The following is a 24,042-nucleotide window of genomic DNA, read 5'->3' as shown; positions in this document are numbered from 1 at the left end:
TATTGGTCGTCGTATTCATCTTAAGTTGCAGGAGGAAACACTTTTTACCAATGGGACGTTGGTTGACGACGTGACCGCATGTTTCTGGTGGCGACGAGTCGGTATGCGAACATATCAAATAACAAATCAAAAGACTTACAGGATATGTTTTGATACACACGACATTATGGATCCTGAAACGTTTCCGTTTCCACGTTCCAAACATGCAGGGAAGCGTGTCTGCTCCACTGGCCGATCAGTGCAGCATGGTAGAGGAGACGTGCTGTTTTAAATGTGATTGAGCGGTCTCTCAATCCGCTTGTAGATTGCATCAATCTTCCTCCTCCTTCGGAGCATTCATTGGTTGCATACATGGAGTCCTCCGAGTGGTTGGGTGTCGAAGGCGAGAGCATCCACCGGGCGGTGCCCGCCTCGGCGCCTCGTCGGGATTATTTTTTTATTTTTTATTAATTTGATAATCATATTTTATATTAACTTTTTAAAAAAATTAATGAACATAAATCTATCTTATTAATGAAGACATGTATTGATAATTTAATCCTCATTAATTTCGTGCCACAAAACAATAAAATGATTCAGTATCTTTACAAAACTTCTTTGCACGCATCTCAATGCGCAACGGAGGCGAGCTTTAATCTTCACGCGTATAGCTCGGCAGCACCGCAATCGCAAAAACTATTTCACGCATCTAAAGGCATTCCGAGGCGGAACACGAATGCTAAAGACACAAACAAAGTTCTTGCACGCATTCGGAGGCGCCATCGACTGCCAATCTGTGCTGCAACAGCTCGGCATCTGCTATCTAACTCAACGCCAATCTGATGGCACGCAGTCGGCCCAACCTTCTTCTTCTCCCCTTCCCACACCGTTCCTATGTTCTCTAATCATTTGGCTATATATATATGCACATTATTTTAGTTTTGACAGATCAAAGTTTGCTTTGGGGATCGAAGACAAATAGTATGATGTGAACCAATCAACCAAAGAGCGTCGTCAGCCACGGAGACGCAGCTGCATGGGGGTTGTCCTGTCTCTGTTTCCCTTCGTCGGGTTCCTCAGTCCAACAACAACCACCACCTTCCGCGGCAATGATTGAAGTGGGTGTCGGCGGCTGTACTCCCGTCGAGATCTTTGGATCCATGAGAAGGTGGCGCCCTTCCGAAAGAAGAGAGGAAATGGAGGTCAACAGACGCGAGCGAGCAAGCGAGCGAGCGAGAGAGAGAGAGAGAGAGAGAGAGAGAGAGAGAGAGAGAGAGAGAGAGAGGACTTCCTGCTGCTGCTGTGCTGGGCCATGGCGTTTGCTCTCAACCTCTACCCCACCCGCTGTTTCCCTTCCCTTGCCGCATATTATTATCTGCATTGGTTCACCCTGGCGACTTGTATCTGCTGCCAAAGTGACTCCTCCTCCTATCCCGAAATCTCCTCGTCATCTTCAACCTTCTCATCCTCCCCTACACTTTTATGGAACTTGTTCTCTTTGCGTGGGTGCGACCTTCTTCTATCGCAAGGGATTTCTGATTAAAGGTGTTGTGATCCACATGTTCTCCGTTTTTGTTTGATTTGTGGCCTTGTGCTTCATTCATGGCTTTGATTTATTTGATTGTCCCTTGCCCCTATAAATCTTCTGTCATGACAACAGAGTCAATCATGCTCTTCTCATATTGGCATGACATGGTTCTTATCTTACATTGACGCACCTTAATCAAAGTTTCTTGCTATAATAACACTGATAATTTTCTTCCAGGTCTTCTGTTGGAAGCTTTAGAGCTAAAATTGGAGTGCGTTCAAGAGGATGGGCTCTGGAGATTGGTTAAAGACGATAATTAATCGGAAGAAAGCAAAGCAAGATGGGGCAAAGAAACTTTCGGTAAGTAAACAATAGATCCCAAGGTGATGTTTCTAAGTAGATAATGATGTTCTTCTTCAGGAGTTCTTGCTGTTAACAGGGTTCGTCCAACCAGCAATCCAATGGGTTCGAGTTGAAGGGTCAGTCTCGTAAAGATCCCGGTAAATTATTTGGTGGTGCTGATGGCATGGCTTCTGAGGATATTGCTGCTACTCGAATCCAAACTGCTTTCCGAGGATTCAAGGCATGCTAGTTTTCATACCAATTTACAGGAATCTTATCGGTGTGGACATCGATCATGGCATGCCATTTTGCAGGCAAGGAAAGCTTTCCGTAGTCTGAAGAGAGTCCACAGATTGCAAGCCTTTACCCATCGCAATTCTGTACAGAAGCAGGCATCAAACACTTGGAGCCATGTCCAGTCCTGGAGCAAAATGCAAGCAGAAATCAGAGCCCGACGTGCTAATATGGTGGCAGAAGGCCGCGTCAGGCAGAAGAAACATGACAACCGGTCGAAACTTGAGGCCAAGCTTCATGATCTTGCGGTAAAGTTCATATCCCTATGTTTGTTCCTTTCTTTCAGGGATGAATGATTGATAGCAGCTAAAATAGTTGACCGAGAAATCCTAGACCTCTGCGTCACATCTAGAAGAACATAATAATCTCATCATCTCGAGTTCCTCACAGTTGGAATGGAACGGAGGCTCCGAGACGAAGGAAGAAATCGTTGCCAGGATACAACAAAGGGAAGAAGCAGCAGTCAAGCGGGAGCGAGCCATGGCGTATGCCTTCTCCCACCAGGTTTGTTGTTGAAGAGGATCTTGCTGAAGGCAAGCATGGCTGTAGGACTAACGCACTTGTCCTGCATCTGTAGTGGAGGGTGAACTCTGGGGTGAGCCAAGGGCCATTCGTGTACGAGCTCGCAAAAGGCAACTGGGAGTGGAGTTGGGTGGACAGGTGGATTGCTGCTCGCCCGTGGGAGACCAGGCCTTCATCTCATTCCATGGCCAAGACAGCCAGCAAAGCAGGTAAGAACGCCAGCCCTTCAGGTCAGAAAGCACAAGGATCCACGAAGAAGCCATCTAAGCCATCCGAAGAAGCAGCAGCGAGCAAGGAGTCGAACACCACCAACGTTGCAAGCTCTGCTCGCCCGAGAACCAGGAGTACAAAAGCGACGAAGCAAGAACAGCAGCCGTAAGCTTCACCGTCATTCGATAGCCAATGAATGCAAACACGAGTGGCAGCAAAGTCTGTGGGATTCTTTTCCGTTTGATGTGCAGAATAAGAGGCCATTCTGCCTTTGTATGTGTAGACTACTGAACTGTGTAATATGCATTTTGACTCCATGTGAAGCAGCGTTAAGGTTGGATGCTATTTCTTGTCCGTGCCGTGTTCTATACCAAGAACAGAGAAAGAGACCTGTCCTCGGTATCCTAAAATGGAATGGGGGCAGTCATGAATGCTGCTCCTTTTGCACTTCCAATCAAAGGTTATTCATTAACTGTTGGACAGAACAGAACCAATGTATTGTCATTACCAGGTGACAACAGATCATCACAACGACAAAGACGACGATAACTGAGACTAACAAGGCAGAGGAACCAATAGACAAGAAACAGAGAAAAGAAAAGAACAGACCGAAGACACGGATTTCCAGCAGATGTAGGCAATGTTGTTGCTCGTCTTCACTTTCTGCCTCGAAACAGTCCTATGGATAAAGCAAAGATCGGAAATTTCAGCTGTAGTAATTGGAGATGGTCTAGTTGTTTCATTCCACTGCATCGATGGCGAGAAGCAGAGGAAACAGAGCGCAGCTTGTTGTAGATGCCGCCATGCTCCTCTACGCCCTGAACCTGTGCTGGGATGTAGAGGAAGAAACAGAGTGATGTAGCGCCGGATGCATCTGGATCTCGGCGTTGGCCGCCATGGGTTCTGCCCAGCTACGGACTGAAGGCGGGTTACTGGACTGAAGGGGCCCCCTCTGAGAGAATAACTGGCTCGGGCAGAGCACCGAGTGCGTCGGCACCGCCTGTGGTAGTGGAACGCAGAAAGGAAATCCTCCATGGCCAACACCGTCGCTCGTCTCCGCTCCATTCCATGGAGCCATTCGCTGCTTGTGTTCGGCCCAACTGGCAGAGTCGGGGTGGTCAAAACCCAAGCCGGCGGAGCCAGCGAGTAGAGAATTATGAGCGGACGGAGTTGGGTTCTGGTGAAAGATCGGATCTTGGAATGATTGGAGGGAGAGGCAGAGGCCTTGAGTTTGGGTGGTGGATCGCGGCAGGAGTCCCGGCGGGTAGTTCTGGACGCGGATCGGAGAGCTGGAGGATGGTGAAGTAGCGGTGCCAGTAGCAGCCATCGGGATGAAGGACTTCATGGTATCGGCAATGGCATCGGAGTCCAACGATGGCTGGAGAAGACAATTACTCCCACTACCGCCGCCGCCACCGTCACCACCGCCAAAGCTGAAGGCACTACTGACATTTGGGCAACCGGGGATTGATTGGATGGTGGAGGTACACGGGATGTGGAGGTAATGGCAGCGGTCAAGGTGGAGGTGGGGGTCCAGGCTGGGACCTCGGCGAGCTGGTCAATGGCGGCCTTAGCGTTCTTCATGAGCCAATCGACGGCCTTGCTTGGGCGGTCGTAGCCAAGGCGGTCCTGCACGTCGTAGAACTGGATAGCAGTGTGCGCGGAGAGGCGGACACGGCGGTCGCGGGGGCCCTTGGCGGTGCACACCTTGCTGTGGCAGTCTTTCCGGCCGGTGGACCGCACAATGCTACCCCCATGGACCTCCAAAATCTCCCCGCCGGCGCCCCTCAGCTTTCCAAATCCCGAGCGGGGCTGCGCCCGCCGCTGCTGGTGGCGGTCATGGACAGCAAGTTGGCGGAAGCCGAGGCCTCCGTGGTGGTTTTGGCCCTCCCCCATCTTCTCCGAAAGATGGGCATCCTTGGAAGTCGAAGCCGTGGCAACCGATGAGGACGCGATCTTCCGCTCCACTTCCTGCTGCTCCTGCTGGTGGTGGTCTGCACGTGATGCTGGCAGCGGTAGTTTCTTCCGTCTTACTTCCTCTTCGAGAAGTCTTGGCCACCGAGTCTCTCAATTACATCGCCGAGACCAAAACTCGAGCTTTCAGTCGACCAACACCGCACACACCGCTGTCGACACAGTGTCTGAAGGACGAAGAACAGAAGCACAAGGACGCGGTGACACAGATGGGCAACAGGAGGGAGAGGTTGCCAAGGACAAGCAGGCATGAGAGATCAAAAGATCAAGGTGAACCTATCTCCTAGAAGACAAACCTCCAATCTCAGCAGCAACATGAGCTCCCGTTGGAAAGACGAACAAAGCCACAAAATATCATCTCACAAGAGCATCTTCGTCTCTGTTCAATCCTATCCTACCTTTCAGACGATGACACTTACAGCTTTCGTTATCTCGCTCCTTTATTGCTTTGCCGAAAGAGACGTCACCTTTCTCCCACCATGGTCTTTTGAGCTACCCCTCTGTAACCAAGTGTAAACTGCTGCTGGCTTTGGTTACATAACCACGCAGCGACATTCCAGGCATAAAGAGCAGACCATTACGTTAATCACCCAATCTGTCTCGACAGCGCCATTTCTTTCTTCGTAAGCTTGCTTTCTGTCAACTCTCGGAGAGGTCATATCCAAAGCTTGATGACGAAATCTCACACACATATAATAACGTGTGTCCCCCCTCATCCCACGCAAATCCATCTAGAAGATGAGTGGAGGAGGGACTGATGGGAGCAGAGGAGGATCGTTGTGTGTGTTATATGATTAATAATCGTCATCCGAGTCCCATTCATAGCCAATCGTGTCTAAGCGAGTTCATCTTCAAGTGCCGGACCCCTAGTAATTGTTAGACTACCGAGACGGTACTCTTGGGGAGCTTCCACTCGACGGATGCTCTGCATCGTTACAGACCTACGTCTCTGTGGTGATTGGACTGTCACATAGGCAATCACTCGTTGCAGAGAGCAGTGGGTAGGTTGTGCTGTCCAAAGTTCTGCGCGGGAAGGAGGAGGGTGACGACGACAGAGAGGCATGTACTTTGATGTTGTTTGGAGGTGTGGGCGGCGAACGGTGCGTGAGGTCGCTTTGGGCTCCTCCGTTGAGGTTCTTCGTGGCCAATGTACGAGCTGCAGAAGGAAGCATGGAATCGAAGCGTAAGGTTCCGGAACCGGTGATCCCTTGGTGCGATCTGTCGAGTAGAGTTGGACTCAACAGTGGCTCGCAATCCCGTTGATAAGCTTTCAAGCCTCATGGTGCGACGACTGTCCGTCAGAGATCAGACGGCTTACAATTATTACAAAAACCAGAGGTTGAGTTTCCGTGTTTCTTTTATTTTTCTTGGGCCTCCCACCGCCACGCAGATCACAAGTCGAAGCAAAGGCCTCGAACCGTCCGATGCTGCTGCTCCGCCCAAATCCGCACCTGTCCTCCGTCGCCGCCCAAGCCCGCACCCGCGGCTCCCTCCCGCCGTTCCTCTCATTCTTCTCCCTCCGGCTTCCGTCCCGTAGCCTCCCCGCGCCGTTGCCCCTTTTCTCTACGCCGCCGCGCCGGCCGCGCCGTCTTCCCCATCCCGCCGCCGGCGACGACGTCGCCGACCAATACGACGGGTTCGATGAGGAGCTGCGCCGTCTTCTGGTCCTCCTCCCGCTGGAGATGCGGAGGCGGGCGGAGGCCCATCCGGAGCTCCGCCGCCTCGTCGAGATCGTCATGGACCTGGGCCGGCGGCCCCTTGCCCGCTTCCCCTCCGGCGACTTCTTTCTCTCCGACTGCCCCATCTCCTCCCAGGAACTCCACCACGCCGCCTCCCAGGTTGCCCTCTCCTCCATTTCCCCAAGAAAGAATCAAGAAGCAAGTGGGTCATGGGAATGATTCTTTCGGTGTCAGGTGGGCGACTTTGCCGCGGATAATCGGGCGGGCATCAGTCGGACGTTGCACCGGATTAGCGCCATCAGGAACCGGAAGGGCTCCATCGTTGGACTCACTTGCCGGGTTGGCCGATCAGTCACCGGCAGTGCCAATCTGCTGCGTGATTTGGTGAAGGATGGGGGTTCACTGTTACTTATAGGTCCTCCAGGAGTCGGCAAGACCACAGTCATCAGGTTTCACATTCATCTATTTCCGACTCATGCAATTAGGTAGAGCAGGTCTTGTTTCTCTTAGTATAGAACGTTAGGGTTCCAGAAATCATGTTATGGACACCAAATGGCTGACTTTAGGAAGTGAAGCATTACCGTGAAAACTAATCGAAGTTCTAAAGAATCAATGCAATCTGATTCAAATGATCTGATAATTTAGGTCTACGTTGAGTTTGTAATTTGTTTAGTTCGTTGGATTGAAATGACCTTTCTAATTTTGATATTAACCTAAAAAAGAGCTCAGTGGTGGGAACTGATCCATATAGTCAACTCCAAATGGTTGAGATATCAAAACTTCTTTTTATCCTTGTATTAAAGATGGCTTGTTGAGATTAGAGTCTACTTTAGTTGGGAAAGGTTATTAAGTCACCATAATTTTTAGGTTCTTCTTATCAAAGAATTTTGGAGTTCTAGCATGTCTGCTTTTGTTGTATTTGGATTTTGGACTCCTAGAGAGGAAGAAAACTAGATAAGAGGATCTGTTGAAGCAAAAAAAAAAAAAGATCCAATGGGATTTGACAATCTATTTAGGTGACTTGTTTTTAGTTTATGAAGAAGACACAATATTTTTTTGATGAAAAGAATCAATGCTTTTTTTCCTTATTCTTTTCAAATTCAAACACCTAAAGGACATAAGCTGACACCATTTGTGGCCGATGACATCATTACTGCTGCCATTGTGGTTGCACGCTGGGACTCTGTGTTTCCACCACAAGCTGGTGGTGTAGTCAACTGATGGGGCTTAGATGTAGCCACTAGCTTGTGGAGTTGTGGTGTTATCAACTGATGGGGATTAGATGTAGTCATGGCACGTTGTCACCTGTTGTCTGCACCACTATTGCAGCCTGCCAATAGCAGGCCATGGTCAGAGGTGTTTGATATTATTTTTCTGTGTTTTGTCACTTCTGGTTTGTTTTCCTTTCCTTTAAAGTCTAAACATAGCTATTCCAATCTCTGGCCATCATCGATCTGTTGCTGATTGACATCTTCAGAAGGTGGCTAATTGATGGAGACGATGAGGATACTTAATATATTATGAGTATATGGATCTAAATGATCAGTTATTATGTTCAACAAGTTGCTTATGGCCTACCTCAAATTGCATCTCAACTATTGTGGTTAGTTTCAGACGGTGTCGCTGTCTGGTTCGAATCACATTCTGGAAGGGGTGATGGGAGAAGATAGGGGGAAGAGATGGATGGTAACCATAGGTGTTGAATTAGCTCACTAATTAAATGAGATATATATATTTGATCCGAGAAGACAAACTCTTATTATTAATCTTACCTTCTTCCAAAGCTAGTTGAAGTCCATTATAACCAAGATAAGGCATTAGTTAAAGAAAATTGTTCTTCAAGATTACAAAATGATTGAATATGTTGTATGTGAACTTATAGACCGTACAGCCCCAAATTCATGTCAACAAACATAATTTCTTTTGTAAAGCCTAAGAATCTGTTGGTATGCCACAGATTGAAATTTTCATGGAAGTTGCGCAAAAGCATTGGTTTTTTTGGGTACTTATCATCTACCTGACTGACTTTAACAGAGAAATAGCAAGGATGCTTGCAGATGATTACAAGAAACGGGTCATGATCGTTGACACCTCCAATGAGATAGGTGGAGATGGTGACATTCCTCATGCTGGGATAGGGAGTGCCCGTAGGTTGCAAGTGCCCAACCCTGACATGCAACACAAGGTCTACTAATTTCACTAGTGGCAGTGCATGTTTCATGTACAGTTGCAAATTTTAGTAAGAGTAGCTTTTTGTAGGCCTTAATATGCTTCTCTTAATATGGATCAACACCTTTTTGTTGATATCTTCCATTGTCAAAGTTATTTGTTGTATAATCTGTATCGTTTATTGAAGATGAAGTAAATAAACATACTGATTTTTTATTAGTGTTTGTAGCAGTTTTTTATAATTATTTTTCTTTTGTTGCAGAGGATGCCACAGCCATGTGAATCATGTTTGAACTTCTATTTAATTAGAAGGAAAAAAGAAAAACAAAAGAAAGATTTGTTGCAATCAGTTGATCTGCATGGTTTAACCTGAATAGGAAGTATTGGAACCATCTGAAAACCAAGAAATTAGGACTTACATTCAATCCTGATCAGGATTGTGTTGGTGGTGGTTTTTTAATACTATCATGAAAAACTAAGGTTTGACATACCGAAATGTACCGCTCGATACGGGTGGTATGTACCAGTCTGACAGAGGACCGATACGAACAGTACATCTATAAACCCTAGTGTACCATGTGTTGGTTTGCTTGGTACAACTCGGTATGTACTGTACCGACAACTGATTGATATACCGGTACAGATTAATAATGCGAACCATGTGAAAAACAAATCTTACTGTTATGAGCTTGAAGGAGAAGCATCATTAGGAAAACAGAAGGCCTAGATGGTTAATATTTTAATGAGAAACCTGATAACATTTCTCATGAACAAACAATCTAAGTTAAAATTCAGCTAATAATCTAAGAAAAAATGAAGCTCCTTCATCAAATTTCAACATTATTTTATATTATTAATTTTGTTGGCTTTGATGAGTGTATTTGGGTTTCATATTCAAGATTAAGATACATACACCAAAAGTTAAAATCAAAGCATATATTTTGCCATTCACTTAGAAAGAGGAGTATTATTAGAAAATTGTTGACAACTAAAGGTCTTGGTCTATTTATGGTTGGCCAATTATGATTTCGACTTGTTTCATGATGTTCCTTTCAGTTGAAAATGTTGCAGGAGGTCTTTAGTTTGACATTCTTTTATTAACTTAAGTTTCCAGGGACTTGAGCATGCATCTTTAGCAGTATGAAGATAGCAAAAGGTCACCCTCATATGAGATTTTACAATTCTTGACACCTGACTCGTACATAGGTTTTAGCACTAAACAGGCATCGACATGGTCTCATACATATGGCATTGACATCTTTGTTCTATTATGTTCAACAGTGGGTTCCCATGCTTGACCGGGTACTATGATAGACCATCATGGCTTGTTAATTGTAGATGGCCTTAGGTTGGCATCAATCAATTTGTAAAACATCATAGGTCAAAGACCAAGAATTTTTTTAGCATGCAGCTCAGATTAATGTGTTGTTCTAATAGATATTGTCCCTTTTATTTTTTTTGGCGCGGGGGGGGGGGGGGGCGCGGGACATTTGTTCTTTCTTAATCTCTGTAAGTGCATGTCTTAGTTTAGAATTTGAGTCTTAATCATATGTATTAAGGTTGATACTAATAAGTATTTGTTCGTCTCCATGGCAACCAGGTGTTGATCGAAGCAGTAGAAAACCATATGCCACAAGTAATTGTGATCGATGAAATTGGAACTAAGCTAGAAGCGGTAGCTGCTAGTACCATTGCACAACGTGGTATCCAGCTTGTTGCCACTGCTCATGGAGTAACAATAGAGAATTTGATCATGAATCCTTCTTTAGAGATGCTTGTGGGGGGAATACAAGTATGCCTTTTCCCTTCCAATCTCCGTCAATAGCTTTTATGTTTACCCAAAAAATAAATAATTAAGGTCATAAAGTAACAGAAGCTTGCTGTTTTAGTCTCCACATTTGCTTTGCTCAAACATCTTTAAAGGACATGGACTAATTATCTAAGTTGCTGAAACAGGTGTACCGGATCTTGCCAAATCCTGTATTAACAGGAGCCTCGTACATTTGGCCACCTTTTTTCCTTTTATGATTTAGAATATTTGTTTAGCAATTAGGTCTTGATTTGAAGAGTCTTAGAAGTTCCTTATGTATTTTTGTGACTATGAATTGTTCCAGGAAAAGTTATCCCTTTATTCTGGCCTTATAGTTTCTTGTGATTAATTTAATTTAATGAGTGATAGATAAATTTTTATTTGGCCAAGGACCTTGGTGTGTCTCCTCTGTAAGTTCTGTTATTTCTCTAATCTGTCTACTTACCTTTTCTCTATGTGCTTCTAGTTCTTCACGAACAAAATTGTCCTCCTCAATTTATTAGCATACTAGCCAGACAGATATGTTTTGTTAATGATATTTCTTAGTTAGGCTGACTTTTTGAGACTAACTTCTTGTGGTGATTTTTGTCCTTAAGAGTGTTACTTTAGGTGATGAAGAGGCTAGCAGAAGAGGTGTCCAGAAGACTGTCCTGGAGCGAAAAGGACCTTCAACATTTACATTTGGTGCAGAGATTGTCTCAAAGACTGAAGTACGAGTCCATCGTAGTTTAGAAGCCACAGTGGATGCTCTTCTAGCAGGTTGTCAGAAGTCACACTTGTGGTTCTCTCAACTGGGCCATTTTGTTTTTAAAAGGAAAAAACACTTTCTTTGTTTTTTCACTTGTTCAATATCCTGTGATTATTTTCTTTGTTTTCACATAGGCCGGTCTCCAAATTTTGAAATTCGCAAGATGGACATCGAAGAGTCGACAGTTGAAACCCTTCCTTTGCAGAAGGAATCTCTTGGCAATATTTTCACTTTGAAGGAAGAAGAAAGCAAGGTCGAGAATGATCTTCTAATTCCTAGTCAAAAGTTGTGCAACAACATGCCTACTATTGAATTTAAGGAAAAAGAGCTTGATATATCTCATAAAGTTGGAAGAGATTTCCACCTCTTTGTTTATGGGGTAAGGATCACTGGTACACATTCTGTCTCTTTGACTCAATTGCTTTATGTTCTACTTTTCGTGGTTCTTATTCTTTTGACTGTTTTTACCGACTTATAAAATATGCTCATTATTTAAATTGTTTTTATCATTTGAAATTGTAGCTCTAGGTTGATTTTGATGGCACCAGTCATCCTGCAGAAATCTCTAAGCAAGCTATTTTTCCCTTAAATTACATACACCATGATTTTTCAATAACCAAGTTGAATATCATGCATGCTGAATCCTTCATTACTCATAAACAAATCTATGTCTCGCTGATAGTCCTAATTATATTCAGCATCTCTTTGTTTATCAACAAATCTATGTATCTATCTAAATAATCAAGTAATGGATGCCATTTTCTAGGATATGGTGTTTGGTGAACTCTGATCACGATGAGAGTTACAAAAACCATGAAACTGACGTTCATTGTTTTAATTTGTATACAAGTCACCAAAAAAGGTTTTAAGTTATATACATTTACTAACTGAATATAATATGTTAATTAAGGAATGCCTTTGTGCGACATGTATCTGTGCTGGTTTTGTGATTCATGAATTATGACCACGGTTGGCAATGGTCAGAATGCTATAATTGCAAACTGAATAGTGCTCATAGAAAGGGGAATAACCTGAAGTGAATAAAGAAACAATTTCTTAAACAATTTGCCTCAACACTTCGGATCTTTTGTTTCAATGGGAATAGGCTATCGGATGGACCTTCTTGGATGAGAGGAAAGTCCTATCCAAGAACCATCCTTCGGGAGTTTCTTTAGTAGCGAATGTCTTGGCCAGAGTATTCTACAACGTGGTTGATAAAGACAATGTTTAGCCATAAATTATTTTCTCAAATCTCTATAGGACCGTGTCATATTTAAAGAGCCGTGTTCTAGAGCCACATTTGGCTTTTCTCCTTGCATTTAACACTGGCATATATGCTAGTATTATATCATAGACAATTTTTTTTGGCTACAACTGTTTGCTTATTTTGCTATCACTTTGAGTTTCGACAAGAACTCGACCTGTCAAGCATGACTAGGATGTGACATGTTACAGACACGTCAACACATGTTTTGACAGTGACAGTGAGACACAACAAAACACGCAATTGGGAATCAGCAAGTGTAGTAAATTTATATATAATCATGAATTCAGGTGAAGATCATCATTTGGTGCAACTTATAAAGATAAACAGTCATTTGCATGAGTAACAACCATGTATAAGAATACTTGAAACCTATTTACCAAACATTAATTATAATTTCAACATCACAGTAAGTAAAATACCCATAAGTTTAGGTGACACGTTGTCACGGACAAACTTCTCAACAAGATGTTGGATGTAATGCTTATGTGTGTCCGTGTCTTTTGACATGTTCATGCCCTGTACAGAATGTAAAGGGGCGGCCGAAGGCTTATAAGTCCCATTTTAGTTGGGTGGTGGCCTCTTTAGGCTTGTAAATAAAGGTTGTGTCATGTGGACACGTGCGAGAGCTTTTCGGTCTATAATGGACCATTTTACCCTTTGTTGTGCCACTGTTCAGAGCTTGTAAAGTCTGTTTGTAATTTGCATTGTCTATGAAGTGTTTTTCGGAGATGTTTGCTTGTGGATCCCGATTGAGGCGTTCTCTCTTGCCTGTTCTCTCTTTTGTTGGTCCTAAGGGACAATGGGAGTCTTCGGGGAGGCTGACCTTTGCGGACGGACACGCAAGGGTGCCGCACGACTTAGGCAAAACCAGCTAAGTCCGTGTCATATGGTATCAGAGCGGGACAAGCACTCATAGAAACACTTGACATGCAAACGTGAGGGACCTAGCGGGGCTGCGTTGAGGGCAGTCAGCACACGCGCGACCGTTTGAGGGAAAACGGGCATGGAGATGTAGGGAAAAGAGTCGCTCAGAGGAGCGGGCATCTGAGATTGGCATTCAGAGGAATGGCCAACCCTTCGCGCAAGAGGCACCACGAGAACAGGCAAGCTTGGAAGAATTTGGAGCGCACAAAGGTTGGGATGGCTGAGTTTGAGCTACGGCTCAACGTTGACAACTATACTTGATGGTGCTCTAGGCAAGCGAGGCGCTTGGCAAGAATGAGACCATGCAAGGTGGAATGAGTTGCTCAACGACCAAAAGAGTTATGCAAAGCTCACAGAGGTGAGGGGAATTGCTAACTCGAAGATTTTGGTACTCATGCATGGGCTTGTATGCGGACGACGGAATGTTCGTGGCCATCCTAAGGCGACCGAAACTCGGCGCCATGGAGCATTGAAACTTTCTCTTCGGCATGTGAAGGATACGTCCGTCGGAGGCTAAAGTGTGCAACGAATTCAGCATGTTGCTAGGCCTTGAGGGGTGCAGCGGGGGCTGTATTGACATGGAGTCGCAATCTAGCAAGTGCGTTTGCAGGAGGCAGAACAGTGCACAGTTTGTTCAGCAGATCGGAGTAGTCCAAGGGGATGGTGGTCTCCGAAACGAAGAGAGATGTTGCTCCAATGGGATAGTTATCCAGGAGGGATAAGTCTCGGCTCTCTAGAGGGAGAATCATGTGAGACGGACCTCACATGTTGAGGAGTACCTCAACAAACAACAACTCCACGAAGCTCGATGGACTGAGCAAGTGGTGAGGAGTTGTCGCATGATCTCGCTCGAGAGAATGCATTGGTGGATGCATTGCGAGATCAAGTGGGGGAGCGACCTAAAGCAACTTAAATGAAGGCACACTTGGAGTCGATGTGGAGATCGGACTCAAGGGAGGGCTGACCCGTGGAATGGTGGGCGCGAGGGCCACCATCGACTCAATGCAAAAACGAGGAGCGGAGCAACTTGGGTGTAACTTGGCGAAGTACCCAAGCCGCATGAAGGGAGCCAGCATAGAAGTTGGAACATGGAGCAGAGGCACAGTGCTTTTCTTAGACAGAGGTCAAGGACATGAACTCTTGCAGAGGCAAGAGTAGGATCATGTTGTTCCATGGGTCCTTCATTTTGACGGAGCGGACTCATCTTGCATAGCGCCAAAGACGAAGGGAGCTTCGGGGCACATGCACCTTATCTCGGAGAAGCATTTGATGGAGGAACTAAGGCGACTCAATTTGCGGAGGCGAAGTTGGGTTCAGAAGGCCTTAGCACGGGGCAAGAGGACGCAGAGGCGCGTACTCTTGAAGAATATGCCACAGTGTTGCCATTCGAGTTGCTATGAAGGAAGCGGTGTGCAGCGGAGATTGTGCTGGTAGGGGCAGAGGCCTAGGATCCAGACAATGGTGCACAAATTACAGTGAAGTCGGTGGACTTCGGGAGCTACTAGGCGACGGACTGTCCTAGAGCGGTGCTTCATCTAGGTGTGACCCAAGAGTGGGTGGATGAAGGTCGATTGCCAAAGGAGCGAACAAAATCGAAGGTGGAGGAGACCCTGCGATGTATTGGCAGAGGCCACACATGGAGGGTTCACAATTCGAGTTTATTCCACAAGGATCAGAATGCAATGGAGATGTCACCAGGAGGCGACATGGTGCAGCGGATCGTGGTGGAACAGTTCGTGGCAATGCGACACACACGACATGTCCCGTGAGGGATGAGATCATATGGAGGTATGATCGGGAGCTACTGGGAGCCCCGCTTTGGTGAACAACATGACGGCAAGAAGGGCTATGGATTCAAGGAGTGAAGGCCATGGTACCGCAGAGGCGGGTCTTCCGGGCGTGCACCGAATTTTGCATCGGATGAAAACCTTGGTCATCAGCATATGGGAGCTGGGTTCCACCAAGGGAAAAGTTCGAATGCAAGTACCAGTAAGTTCCATGGGAGGGACTTGATCATGCAGAGGTATGATCGAAGCAGCTGGAGAGTTGGACTACTCCAGAGCTCATATTCGCTTAAGGGAGCCCGACAAGTCAGAGGACAAGGTCGAGTAAGCGAACGTTGCTACCAAGGAAGCTAAGGAGAACAGAATTGGTGCAAACCCTACAATGTGATGGCAGAGGCCATGCATGGGAGTTGCAGTCTGTCTTTCCATCGACCAAACAGACTGCTTGGAGAACACAGAGGTGTTGAAGCAGGAGGTCGAAAGGGGCGAGGAAGCGACGACGAGTCCAGAGGGACTTAGCTACCCAAAATCAAGCATCAGTCAGAATGGAGATGGACTCAGAGGAGTGCCACGGAGACATTTCTACTGATTGTGAAGAAAAGGGATTCAGAGACGAGGCGACGGATAGTAGTGCCATGGGCATGGCAGCGCCATGGTACCGCAGAGGCGGGACTTCCGTGAAAGTCATTGATCCCTTGCTCTCACAGAGGGAGAGCGTTTGGTCGTGAAAGGGGCCGAGGAGGTGGAGCATGCAGAGGCAATCTCCAAGTACCGAGACAAGGCTGAAGGGCAGAGGCCAAGAAACTTCGTAAGACCGGTGTCAACAAGTTTCTCATCAAGATAGCCGTAAGTTAAGGATTTCGGGTCATGCAAGAGTACATGACCAAGGAACGAAGCAGGCAGTACGCGGTGCTGTACCTTTGCTACTCAGTGGAGTAGGCGGCAGGGTTGATGGAGAAGACGGTACAATCCCAGAGGCGACCTCATCTATCAGAGAATTACTCCAAGTTGGGGTGACAACTTCCTGCATTCCAGAAGTTCAATGGCATTGAGAAGGTGAATCACAGTAGCTAACTCAACGCAAGGAGTGCAAACACTTCAGGTGCTTCAGAAGTGTGAGCAAAGAGCAGGCGAAGGCTAGTAACCAGCTCGATGCATGAAGTACAACCTCGAGGAGGCGGGCGAAGTCAAGTAACCTTTGCCTTCTCAACTCTTAGAGAATGGGAGAAACCGAGTACCCCAGTTCTCTTATCTATCCAGCAGAGGAGCTCTGCACAAGTTCAAAGACCCTTCGAAGATAATGGAAGACAATAGTTGTCAAATCCTCACCAACGGTGATCAGTGCTACTGAGAGTAGATTGTCGGCTTCATTTCCCAACGAAATGCCAATCGAAAGCGGAAGTGATGCGAACCTACTTGGATGTGACAACTAACTGAAAGAAGAGTCAATGAGCAGATTTTGTGGAGGAATGACCCAAAACTTCAGAAGTTTGCGAGGCGATGCTCGTTAAAGCTCCAACAAGCATCCACCCAGTTCAAGCAGCATGTGGAAATTTTGAGAAACTGGCGCAGTAAGAATGGTCTTTTCCTTCATTTGGTGGATCCGCAGAAATCAACGAGGATCAACACAACTCAGCCAACCCCACACCAGAGTCAGAGTCATTGGCGAGTTGAAGCAGCATGGCGGATCAAAGGTTCGACTACTCAAAAACAGCAGCGGAGAGCAGCTGGGAGCCAGGAGGCGCATTGCAGCTGGAGCAGAAGATTGAAGACTCAGCAAAGGCGAAGAGTTGCAGTGTTCACAAAGGCTTCGACGAGGACGTCGAAGGGATAAGTGGGGGAGAATGTCACGGACAAACTTCTCAACAAGATGTTGGATGTAATGCTTATGTGTGTCCGTGTCTTTTGGCATGTTCATGCCCTGTACAGAATGTAAAGGGGCGGCCGAAGGCTTATAAGTCTCATTTTAGTTTGGTGGTGGCCTCTTTAGGCTTGTAAATAAAGGTTGTGTCATGTGGACACGTGCGAGAGCTTTTCGGTCTATAATGGACCATTTTACCCTTTGTTGTGCCACTGTTCAGAGCTTGTAAAGTCTGTTTGTAATTTGCATTGTCTATGAAGTGTTTTTCGGAGATGTTTGCTTGTGGATCCCGATTGAGGCGTTCTCTCTTGCCTGTTCTCTCTTTTGTTGGTCCTAAGGGACAATGGGAGTCTTCGGGGAGGCTGACCTTTGCGGACGGACACGCAAGGGTGCCGCACGACTTAGGCAAAACCAGCTAAGTCCGTGTCAACGTGTCACATTATGTTGTGGAGCACCTAAAATTGTGCCAGTCCTTTACAAGTGCCAATGTCTGACATGGACATGGTACCATATGATAAGCTTTTAGGGGTATTTGGTTGCCTACAATTGTAAATGCATGAAAATAGCAGCCAAAATCAAATATGCAAGCAGTGGTTGGAGGTGTGCATCTGTTTGAATGCTTGTATATACAGTTGTTACATGTAAGTAGTAGTTGTTCCCAAGTCTGATTTTGATAAATTTGTTGTCTGTATCTAAGACATATTTAGAAATAGTTCAATTTTGAACTAACTGGTTGAACAGTTGTTCTAGATCATGGAATCAAGCATCTTACAAGCACTAAAACAGTTGGGAATTGATGAAATGATTGAGATAACTGATAATATAAGTGAAGCAGATGCATTTCTTGCCTTATCCTCCAAACTCAAAAAGAACTCCCAAATTCAGGCAGTTGCCAAGTCTCGCGACATTCCAATCTTTGTCACAAAGGTAGGTACAAGATTATGGTAAACTTATTTTCCATGTTGGCTTGTGTCTCATGGATGCTTGTGTCTTGTAGTCAACCTCTTTGGTACAGATTACAAAGGCTGTAGGTGCCCTTGTTAATGAACATGCCAATGTATCCAAATATCATAAAGAAGAACACGAAGCAACTTCATCAGAGATGGTTGATGCTCTAGAGGTAATATTTTTTTTTTTTTGAAATTTCTATTATATCTCCTCCAAATTCATCCAAATATCTCCTCCAAATTCAGCTTCTTTTGAGTCATTCAACACTCATGCACTACAATCCTGAACACCATCATACTAGTTTTCTGTTTTCAGGAAGCAAGACTGGCTATCGAGCAAATTGTGATTCCACAAGGGAAGTCCTTACAGCTTCTCCCAAGGCCGCCACATATCATTCCAGTTCAGATAGACCTGATCAAGAAGTACAAACTCAAGTGGGAGATGGTGGGCCAAGAGCCTGGTGTTTATCTAAGAATCTTTCCCCTTCCTCTCCAGGCTGGCATTGGAGAGAAGAAATCCGTCGATCAAGTTGTTGATGAGAACATTGAGCTCGACGATTTAAGAAGTTTTGGTGGTACAGAGAGTTCACAAAGTGGGGTACCTAGACTGCCTCTCCTTCCTGAATGGTAGTAGTCTTTCAGGTGCATAACTTTTCACTATTCTTTCATTCACTACAGAATATATAGCCTTTCTCCATAAATTGCCATCTTGTTCCCCAATTTGTTTGGATATGAGTTATTAATTGTGATAAACAAGAAAAAAAAGAAAGAATCTTGAACCTTTTAAAGCTGAAGGGATTTTTTTTTTTTTTTAATGCTTGATCTCAAGGGATGTATTCTTGAGAAGGAAATCTCAATTGAATGAAATCATTTCCGTACATGGCCTTTGGCCGTACCACCACCAAACAACATTCTACTTTTGAGTTTGTGCAGGCGAACAGTTCTGCCTCCCTTTTTTTTTGTGAGCATTTTGATGAATCCTTGGGCATCATGTAATTTACCAGTGTTCATTTGGTTCTGTTCCATATTGCTGCTGACAATTCAACCTTGTTGATCTGTTGTTACGTCAAACAGACAACCCTCTGTTGGCCTGTTTAGATGTACGTCCTATCTCTTGTCTGCTTAGATAAGCAATAAAGCTTGTCGTCGGAGCAGTGCGGCAGGACAACCGCACCATCAGCACGAGGTTGGCATTACTTGTTGCGTCTTCTTGTGGACCACAGGGCGTCTGTCTGCGGCGAGTTTGGTTTGCTGATTTGATTATGACTTGTGACTGTGCCTCTTTCCTTCAAATTGATGTCTTTCCGTAGTTTACAACTTCGATGGATCTTTCTTTTATTGATCGAATAGCTAAGCCCACTTTACTGACTCATGCAGCGGACAAAGTCGACACTACTTTATCTTCAGATCATTTCAGGACGTGGAAGTTCTGCGTGGACACCGACGATGCCCAATCTCTTGCACCAATTGTGCAGGGGAGATTACTTTGGCAAAACCTCCAAGTTGCTTGCAAATACCTGTAATGTGAATAATTTTTCTTTAGATTTTATCCCTTTTTTTATTTTTTTTTCCTTCCCTCCCCCAGTGTTCTAAGTCCGCTGAATGAGCTGCCAATCAGAATTCCAGCTTTTAAAATTGAGTGCGACTGCCACATTCTTCGTAATGGTCGGTAATGATATTTAGTGGGATTCTCGTCAAGTCTGCATCGGAGGCCACAAACAAGATGGATAACATACTGTTGGTCATCAACCCGAAGAGATGAGAAGAGCTGATGTATCATGGAAAGTAGATAACGTTGATACGTCCGCCCTTATCATTCTTACACCGAGTTTAGGTTGACTCCGATAAAAGATCATATGAAAGTTTGGGTGGCATCTAGAGTGCAGATACCTTTTTGAACACTTTGTTTTCGCACTAGTGAAGGTTCCAAAGTAATAGAAGTTGGACATGGAGAGGACTCTGAATTCAACTTCCAGCAGAAGAGGACTGTGACGTAGATTAAAATATATATATATTATTAGAAATATAAGTATGTAACATTGAAGGTCTTTAAAATCTTAGTCTTTTGGTAAATCAATAACATAGGCATTGTTATTGATTTTCTTTATGACCTCGTGGAGATTATACTTTTTCTCTCTGTTTATGAAAAATATCTCTTTTTACAAGTATAACATAATTATATTTTTTCCGTGGAACATCTTCTCTCTCCTATGTTTATAAGTTGCTTCATTGTATTTGACATTAGTAATTTCTAACTTTTTCACTTCAGCTCAGGTTGATTGTACTAGTCGAGTCATATTATTAGTTGCTACACTCGTTTCGGGAGTCTGGTAAAACTAAATTCAAAGCATGCCTCAATGCTTTCTTGTTAACAAAATAGAATGGTGACGCTTTAATATAACTATGAATTGTGTTGTTATAGACAAATTCAGCTTGTGCGAGTGTAAAATCTCATTGTCTTACTTTGATACTACAAATACAACAAATTAAGTTTCCTAAAGTTCTATTAGTTACCTATGTCATCAGTTTGTGGGTGAGTTATGTTGCTGAAATTCAAACTCGCGTTAAGTCTTTTCTATAATGTCAGTCAAAAATGATTTTAGTTCTCCATGTAGGCGCACAAATCTATATGATTTGCATATGAAATCTTTCGACATAGCATGAAATGAGTATCTTGAAGAACTGATCCATAGCCACAAATACAAAATCAACTCCCCTCTGAATTCTTAGCAATCCCAATATAAAATCTATAGATAAATCCTCTCTAATATCTTTTGAAAGTGGTAATGGCATATATAAATTAGTGTTTTACGACTGCCCCTTTACAGTTTGATAAGTCGAATATTTTCTTATAAAATTATCAACATTCATTCTTAATTGTGACCAAAAGCACATCTCCTCGATGCTTACTATTGTTTTGTCATGCTCGAAATGTCTAATGAGTCCTCCTCCATGTAAATCTTAAATAATTTTTTTTCATAAGGATATAATCAGAATACACAGCTTGTTACTTTTGAATAAGTAACCATCATAAATATGATTGAGCAAATTAAATAACATAACTAATCATTCATTTAAGCCTTCTCTTGTTTTAAATATAGCTTCCATTCGTCTCCAAGTCTTATGCTAATTTGACGATATCCGTTATAGAGATCAATCTTTGAGAATATCTTAAAGTCATGTAGTTAATCTAATATATCTTCTAATCAAGGTATGGAAAAGTGATACCTAACCATCATTTTGTTGATGACTTTGCTATCTACTCACATCCTTCAGCTTTCATCTTTCTTAGGTGTCAACAAAGCTGAGAGAGCACATTGGCTCATACTTTTTTGAATATGTCCCTTCTGCATTAACTCTTCTATCTTCTCTCTCAGCATCTCATTCTCTTTTGGGTTCATCCGATAGTGAGGTAAATTTAGTAGACTTTCTCCTAAAGCCAAATTAATTTGGTATTGAATATCTCTTATGGGGGGAAGACTATTTGGTAATCCTTTAGGGCGATTTCTTTAAATTCTTCTAATATCAATCTTAGTTCATTTGAAATCTTTGACTCAGGTGTATTTGGAATCTTTGCTTCAAGTGACTTTTCTCCCTTCATAATAAGAGTATAGCATACTCTTATTTCTTTAGACTTGGTAATGAATTCCAACACATTGTTGGAAATAGATAAGAAAGACCTCCCCTCCACTTTAAAAGTATTAGATTTATCACCCTTCTTGTTAGACGACAGAATGATAATTTTCTTCCCACTCCACCAAAAAATATAGGCATTCTTTCTTTCAAGGTTGGTTGCATTCACCGCTTTAAGTAGCACATAGCACACATCCATGTCAACCACTTCACTTATAATTTCCTTCTTATAGTCTTTTCTAATTGAGAGATGAACTCTACAAATCTCAATTACAGTGACATTTTGGCTTTCTTTAATCCACTGTATGGTATTGGATGAGCTTTCATTTATAATTTTAAGTGTCTCACCAATGACGTGGATACAATGTTGTCATAGCTTCCATTATCTAATGTCAATGTATAGATTTTGTTATTAATACTACATTAAGAATTGAAGATTTTCTTATGTTAAGATAGATCCTCTTATTTAGGGGTGAGTAATAGATTTTTTACAACACATGCGACATGATCCCCTTCTTCTTCTACTATTTTAGTATTATCAATATCATTAATCGTATCATCTTAGGTATGTCCTTCTTATTTAAAGTCATCTTTGTGATTTACAAGGTTGACAGACTTACTAGCACAACACTCGTTGGAACGATGATCAGGCTCACATTTAAAATACATCATAACCAGAGGTTGAGCATATTGTATTGACTTAGTCATAACTTGTTCTCTTTGTTACGAGCAATCGAGTAGCAATTGGAGGTTGAGTCAATAATATTTCAGCTTTTAATGTCATATTGTGAGCTTTCCCTAATATCCATATTAGAGTTAAAGGTATTTTATATTTAATTATAAATTTTAGTCAGTTGGCATACCTTTTTATTTACTGATCTTCTGACTCTCATAAATTACATCTGGTTGAAAGGTATAAGAATTCATTAGTGATGAGGATGATAATTACGATAAGACTTGCGTGACATCAGTTGACGCCCCACGTCTCTGTCGGGCTGACAGCGCTTGGCCAACACGGGTCGGAACGCCAACCGAGGCCCATTAACGATCGCTCAGGCTCGATTCCTCACGCCACGCCAACAGCAATGTCAGATGTCATCAGAAGGTACGTTCCTGTCCCCTGCGAGCAGGCACGTTAGATGACACTAAACTCCCCTATAAATATCCTTGCGTCTTAAGCACCAAGGGGGAGACTCCTGCGACCACGGACTAACTTAATCATCGGAGGGGTCGGGTCGAGATGCTCGACCTGACCTGTGTGCAGGGACGAAGACGAGGCACCCCTCTCCGGACGCATTGGCGAGGAGCCCCTTCCCGAAGGAAACGACGACCCACCTCCACGACCGAACCGACCCGAACCGACAACCTCTGCAGTCTCGAGGAACCCCCCCTGAGAGATCCCCCGTCATCCGGACCCGAACCAAGTCGCGTCGGCCCCGAGGCCACGACTTAAATTTGTTTACACCAACATTTTGGTGCTAGAAGGAGGGCCCTCATGTCGAGGGATCGCCAGACCGACTTGGTCGAACTCGCAGTCGAGGGGTCGCACCCGGTCGGGGCTCCGGGGGAACATTCCCCGCGGACGGGTCTCCGCAACGAATACCCCGCCACAACTTCAGAGCGCTATTGGCAGATCTTCAACGACCGGGGTTTGTTGCCACCCAACGCCCCCTCCGCCGAACCGTCGCCCGTCTCGTCTGAGGCATTTCTCGACCTCACCCATCAGGTCCAAGTTCTGACCGGTATGGTGCAGTCCATCATTCCACTCGTCTCACGAACGCTGCACCCGCCGGCCGCTGAACTGGTGCGACAGTAGGAGCCGCCCGTTTAGGCTCATGCGTAGCTTCCCGCTTCGCCTCGGGTCTTGGTGTCCCCACTCGGGGATCAAGTGACGGCGGACCGGGGAGGCCACGCGCAACCCGAGGCCCTTCCTTCGGCCTCGACGGACTCCCTGCGAGCCCAGTTGCTCCTCGTCAGTCAACGGCTTGACGAGGTGCAGAGGAGGTCCGCGGGTCAAGAGGAGAGCTCGGGGAGGACGTACATCAGGGATCCCCATTCGTCCCTGAAATACGGGATCAAACAGTCCCACATAACTTTCGTCTCCCCTCTCTGGACACATACGATGGCTCCACCGACCTAGCGGACCATGTAGCCGCCTTCCACACCCAAATGACACTGTATGTAACCTCTGACGCTCTGATGTGCAGGGTGTTCCCCACAACTTTGAGAGGACGCAGGGTTGGTACTCTCGGCACCCGACGGATGCTCGTTCGAACGCTCCTTCCGCTTCGGGTTCCGGGCAACCAACAATGAAGCCGAGTACGAGGCGCTCCTAGCATGACTCAAACTAGCCCTTAAAATGCAGGTGGAC

At 44.7% G+C, this 24,042-nt stretch overlaps 2 protein-coding genes and 1 pseudogene across 4 annotated transcripts; 2 read left to right on the top strand and 1 right to left on the bottom strand.

The window, feature by feature from the left end:
- The first annotated feature begins 1,143 nt into the window (after nt 1–1,143).
- LOC103987806 (protein IQ-DOMAIN 9) lies at nt 1,144–3,220 on the top strand. Its single transcript, XM_009406224.3, has 6 exons — nt 1,144–1,524; nt 1,745–1,867; nt 1,947–2,090; nt 2,164–2,391; nt 2,534–2,647; nt 2,721–3,220. The coding sequence occupies exons 2-6, from the start codon at nt 1,793–1,795 to the stop codon at nt 3,042–3,044; spliced, it is 885 nt and encodes a 294-aa protein (XP_009404499.2). The 5' UTR covers nt 1,144–1,524; nt 1,745–1,792; the 3' UTR covers nt 3,045–3,220.
- A 137-nt stretch (nt 3,221–3,357) lies between these two features.
- LOC135676291 (transcription factor PCF5-like) lies at nt 3,358–5,250 on the bottom strand (annotated as a pseudogene).
- Nucleotides 5,251–5,702: 452 nt separating this feature from the next.
- Nucleotides 5,703–20,233, top strand: LOC135676290 (protein SEEDLING PLASTID DEVELOPMENT 1-like). 3 transcript variants are annotated; one of them, XM_065187314.1, is made up of 10 exons: nt 5,709–6,687; nt 6,763–6,977; nt 8,563–8,713; nt 10,298–10,489; nt 11,104–11,266; nt 11,390–11,634; nt 17,842–18,018; nt 18,089–18,211; nt 18,355–18,680; nt 19,416–20,233. In XM_065187314.1, the coding sequence occupies exons 1-9, from the start codon at nt 6,274–6,276 to the stop codon at nt 18,667–18,669; spliced, it is 1,995 nt and encodes a 664-aa protein (XP_065043386.1). In that variant the 5' UTR covers nt 5,709–6,273; the 3' UTR covers nt 18,670–18,680; nt 19,416–20,233. The 3 variants fall into 3 exon arrangements, with proteins under 3 accessions (XP_065043387.1, XP_065043386.1, XP_065043388.1); XM_065187315.1 differs by lacking the exon at nt 10,298–10,489 and having other exon boundaries at nt 5,703–6,687; XM_065187316.1 differs by lacking the exon at nt 19,416–20,233 and having other exon boundaries at nt 18,341–18,534.
- The last annotated feature ends 3,809 nt before the right edge of the window (nt 20,234–24,042 follow it).

This window comes from Musa acuminata, chromosome BXJ1-6 (assembly GCF_036884655.1).
Source record: "Musa acuminata AAA Group cultivar baxijiao chromosome BXJ1-6, Cavendish_Baxijiao_AAA, whole genome shotgun sequence".
Classification (NCBI taxonomy): Eukaryota; Viridiplantae; Streptophyta; class Magnoliopsida; order Zingiberales; family Musaceae; genus Musa; species Musa acuminata.
This window is presented reverse-complemented; position numbering and strand designations above follow the sequence as displayed.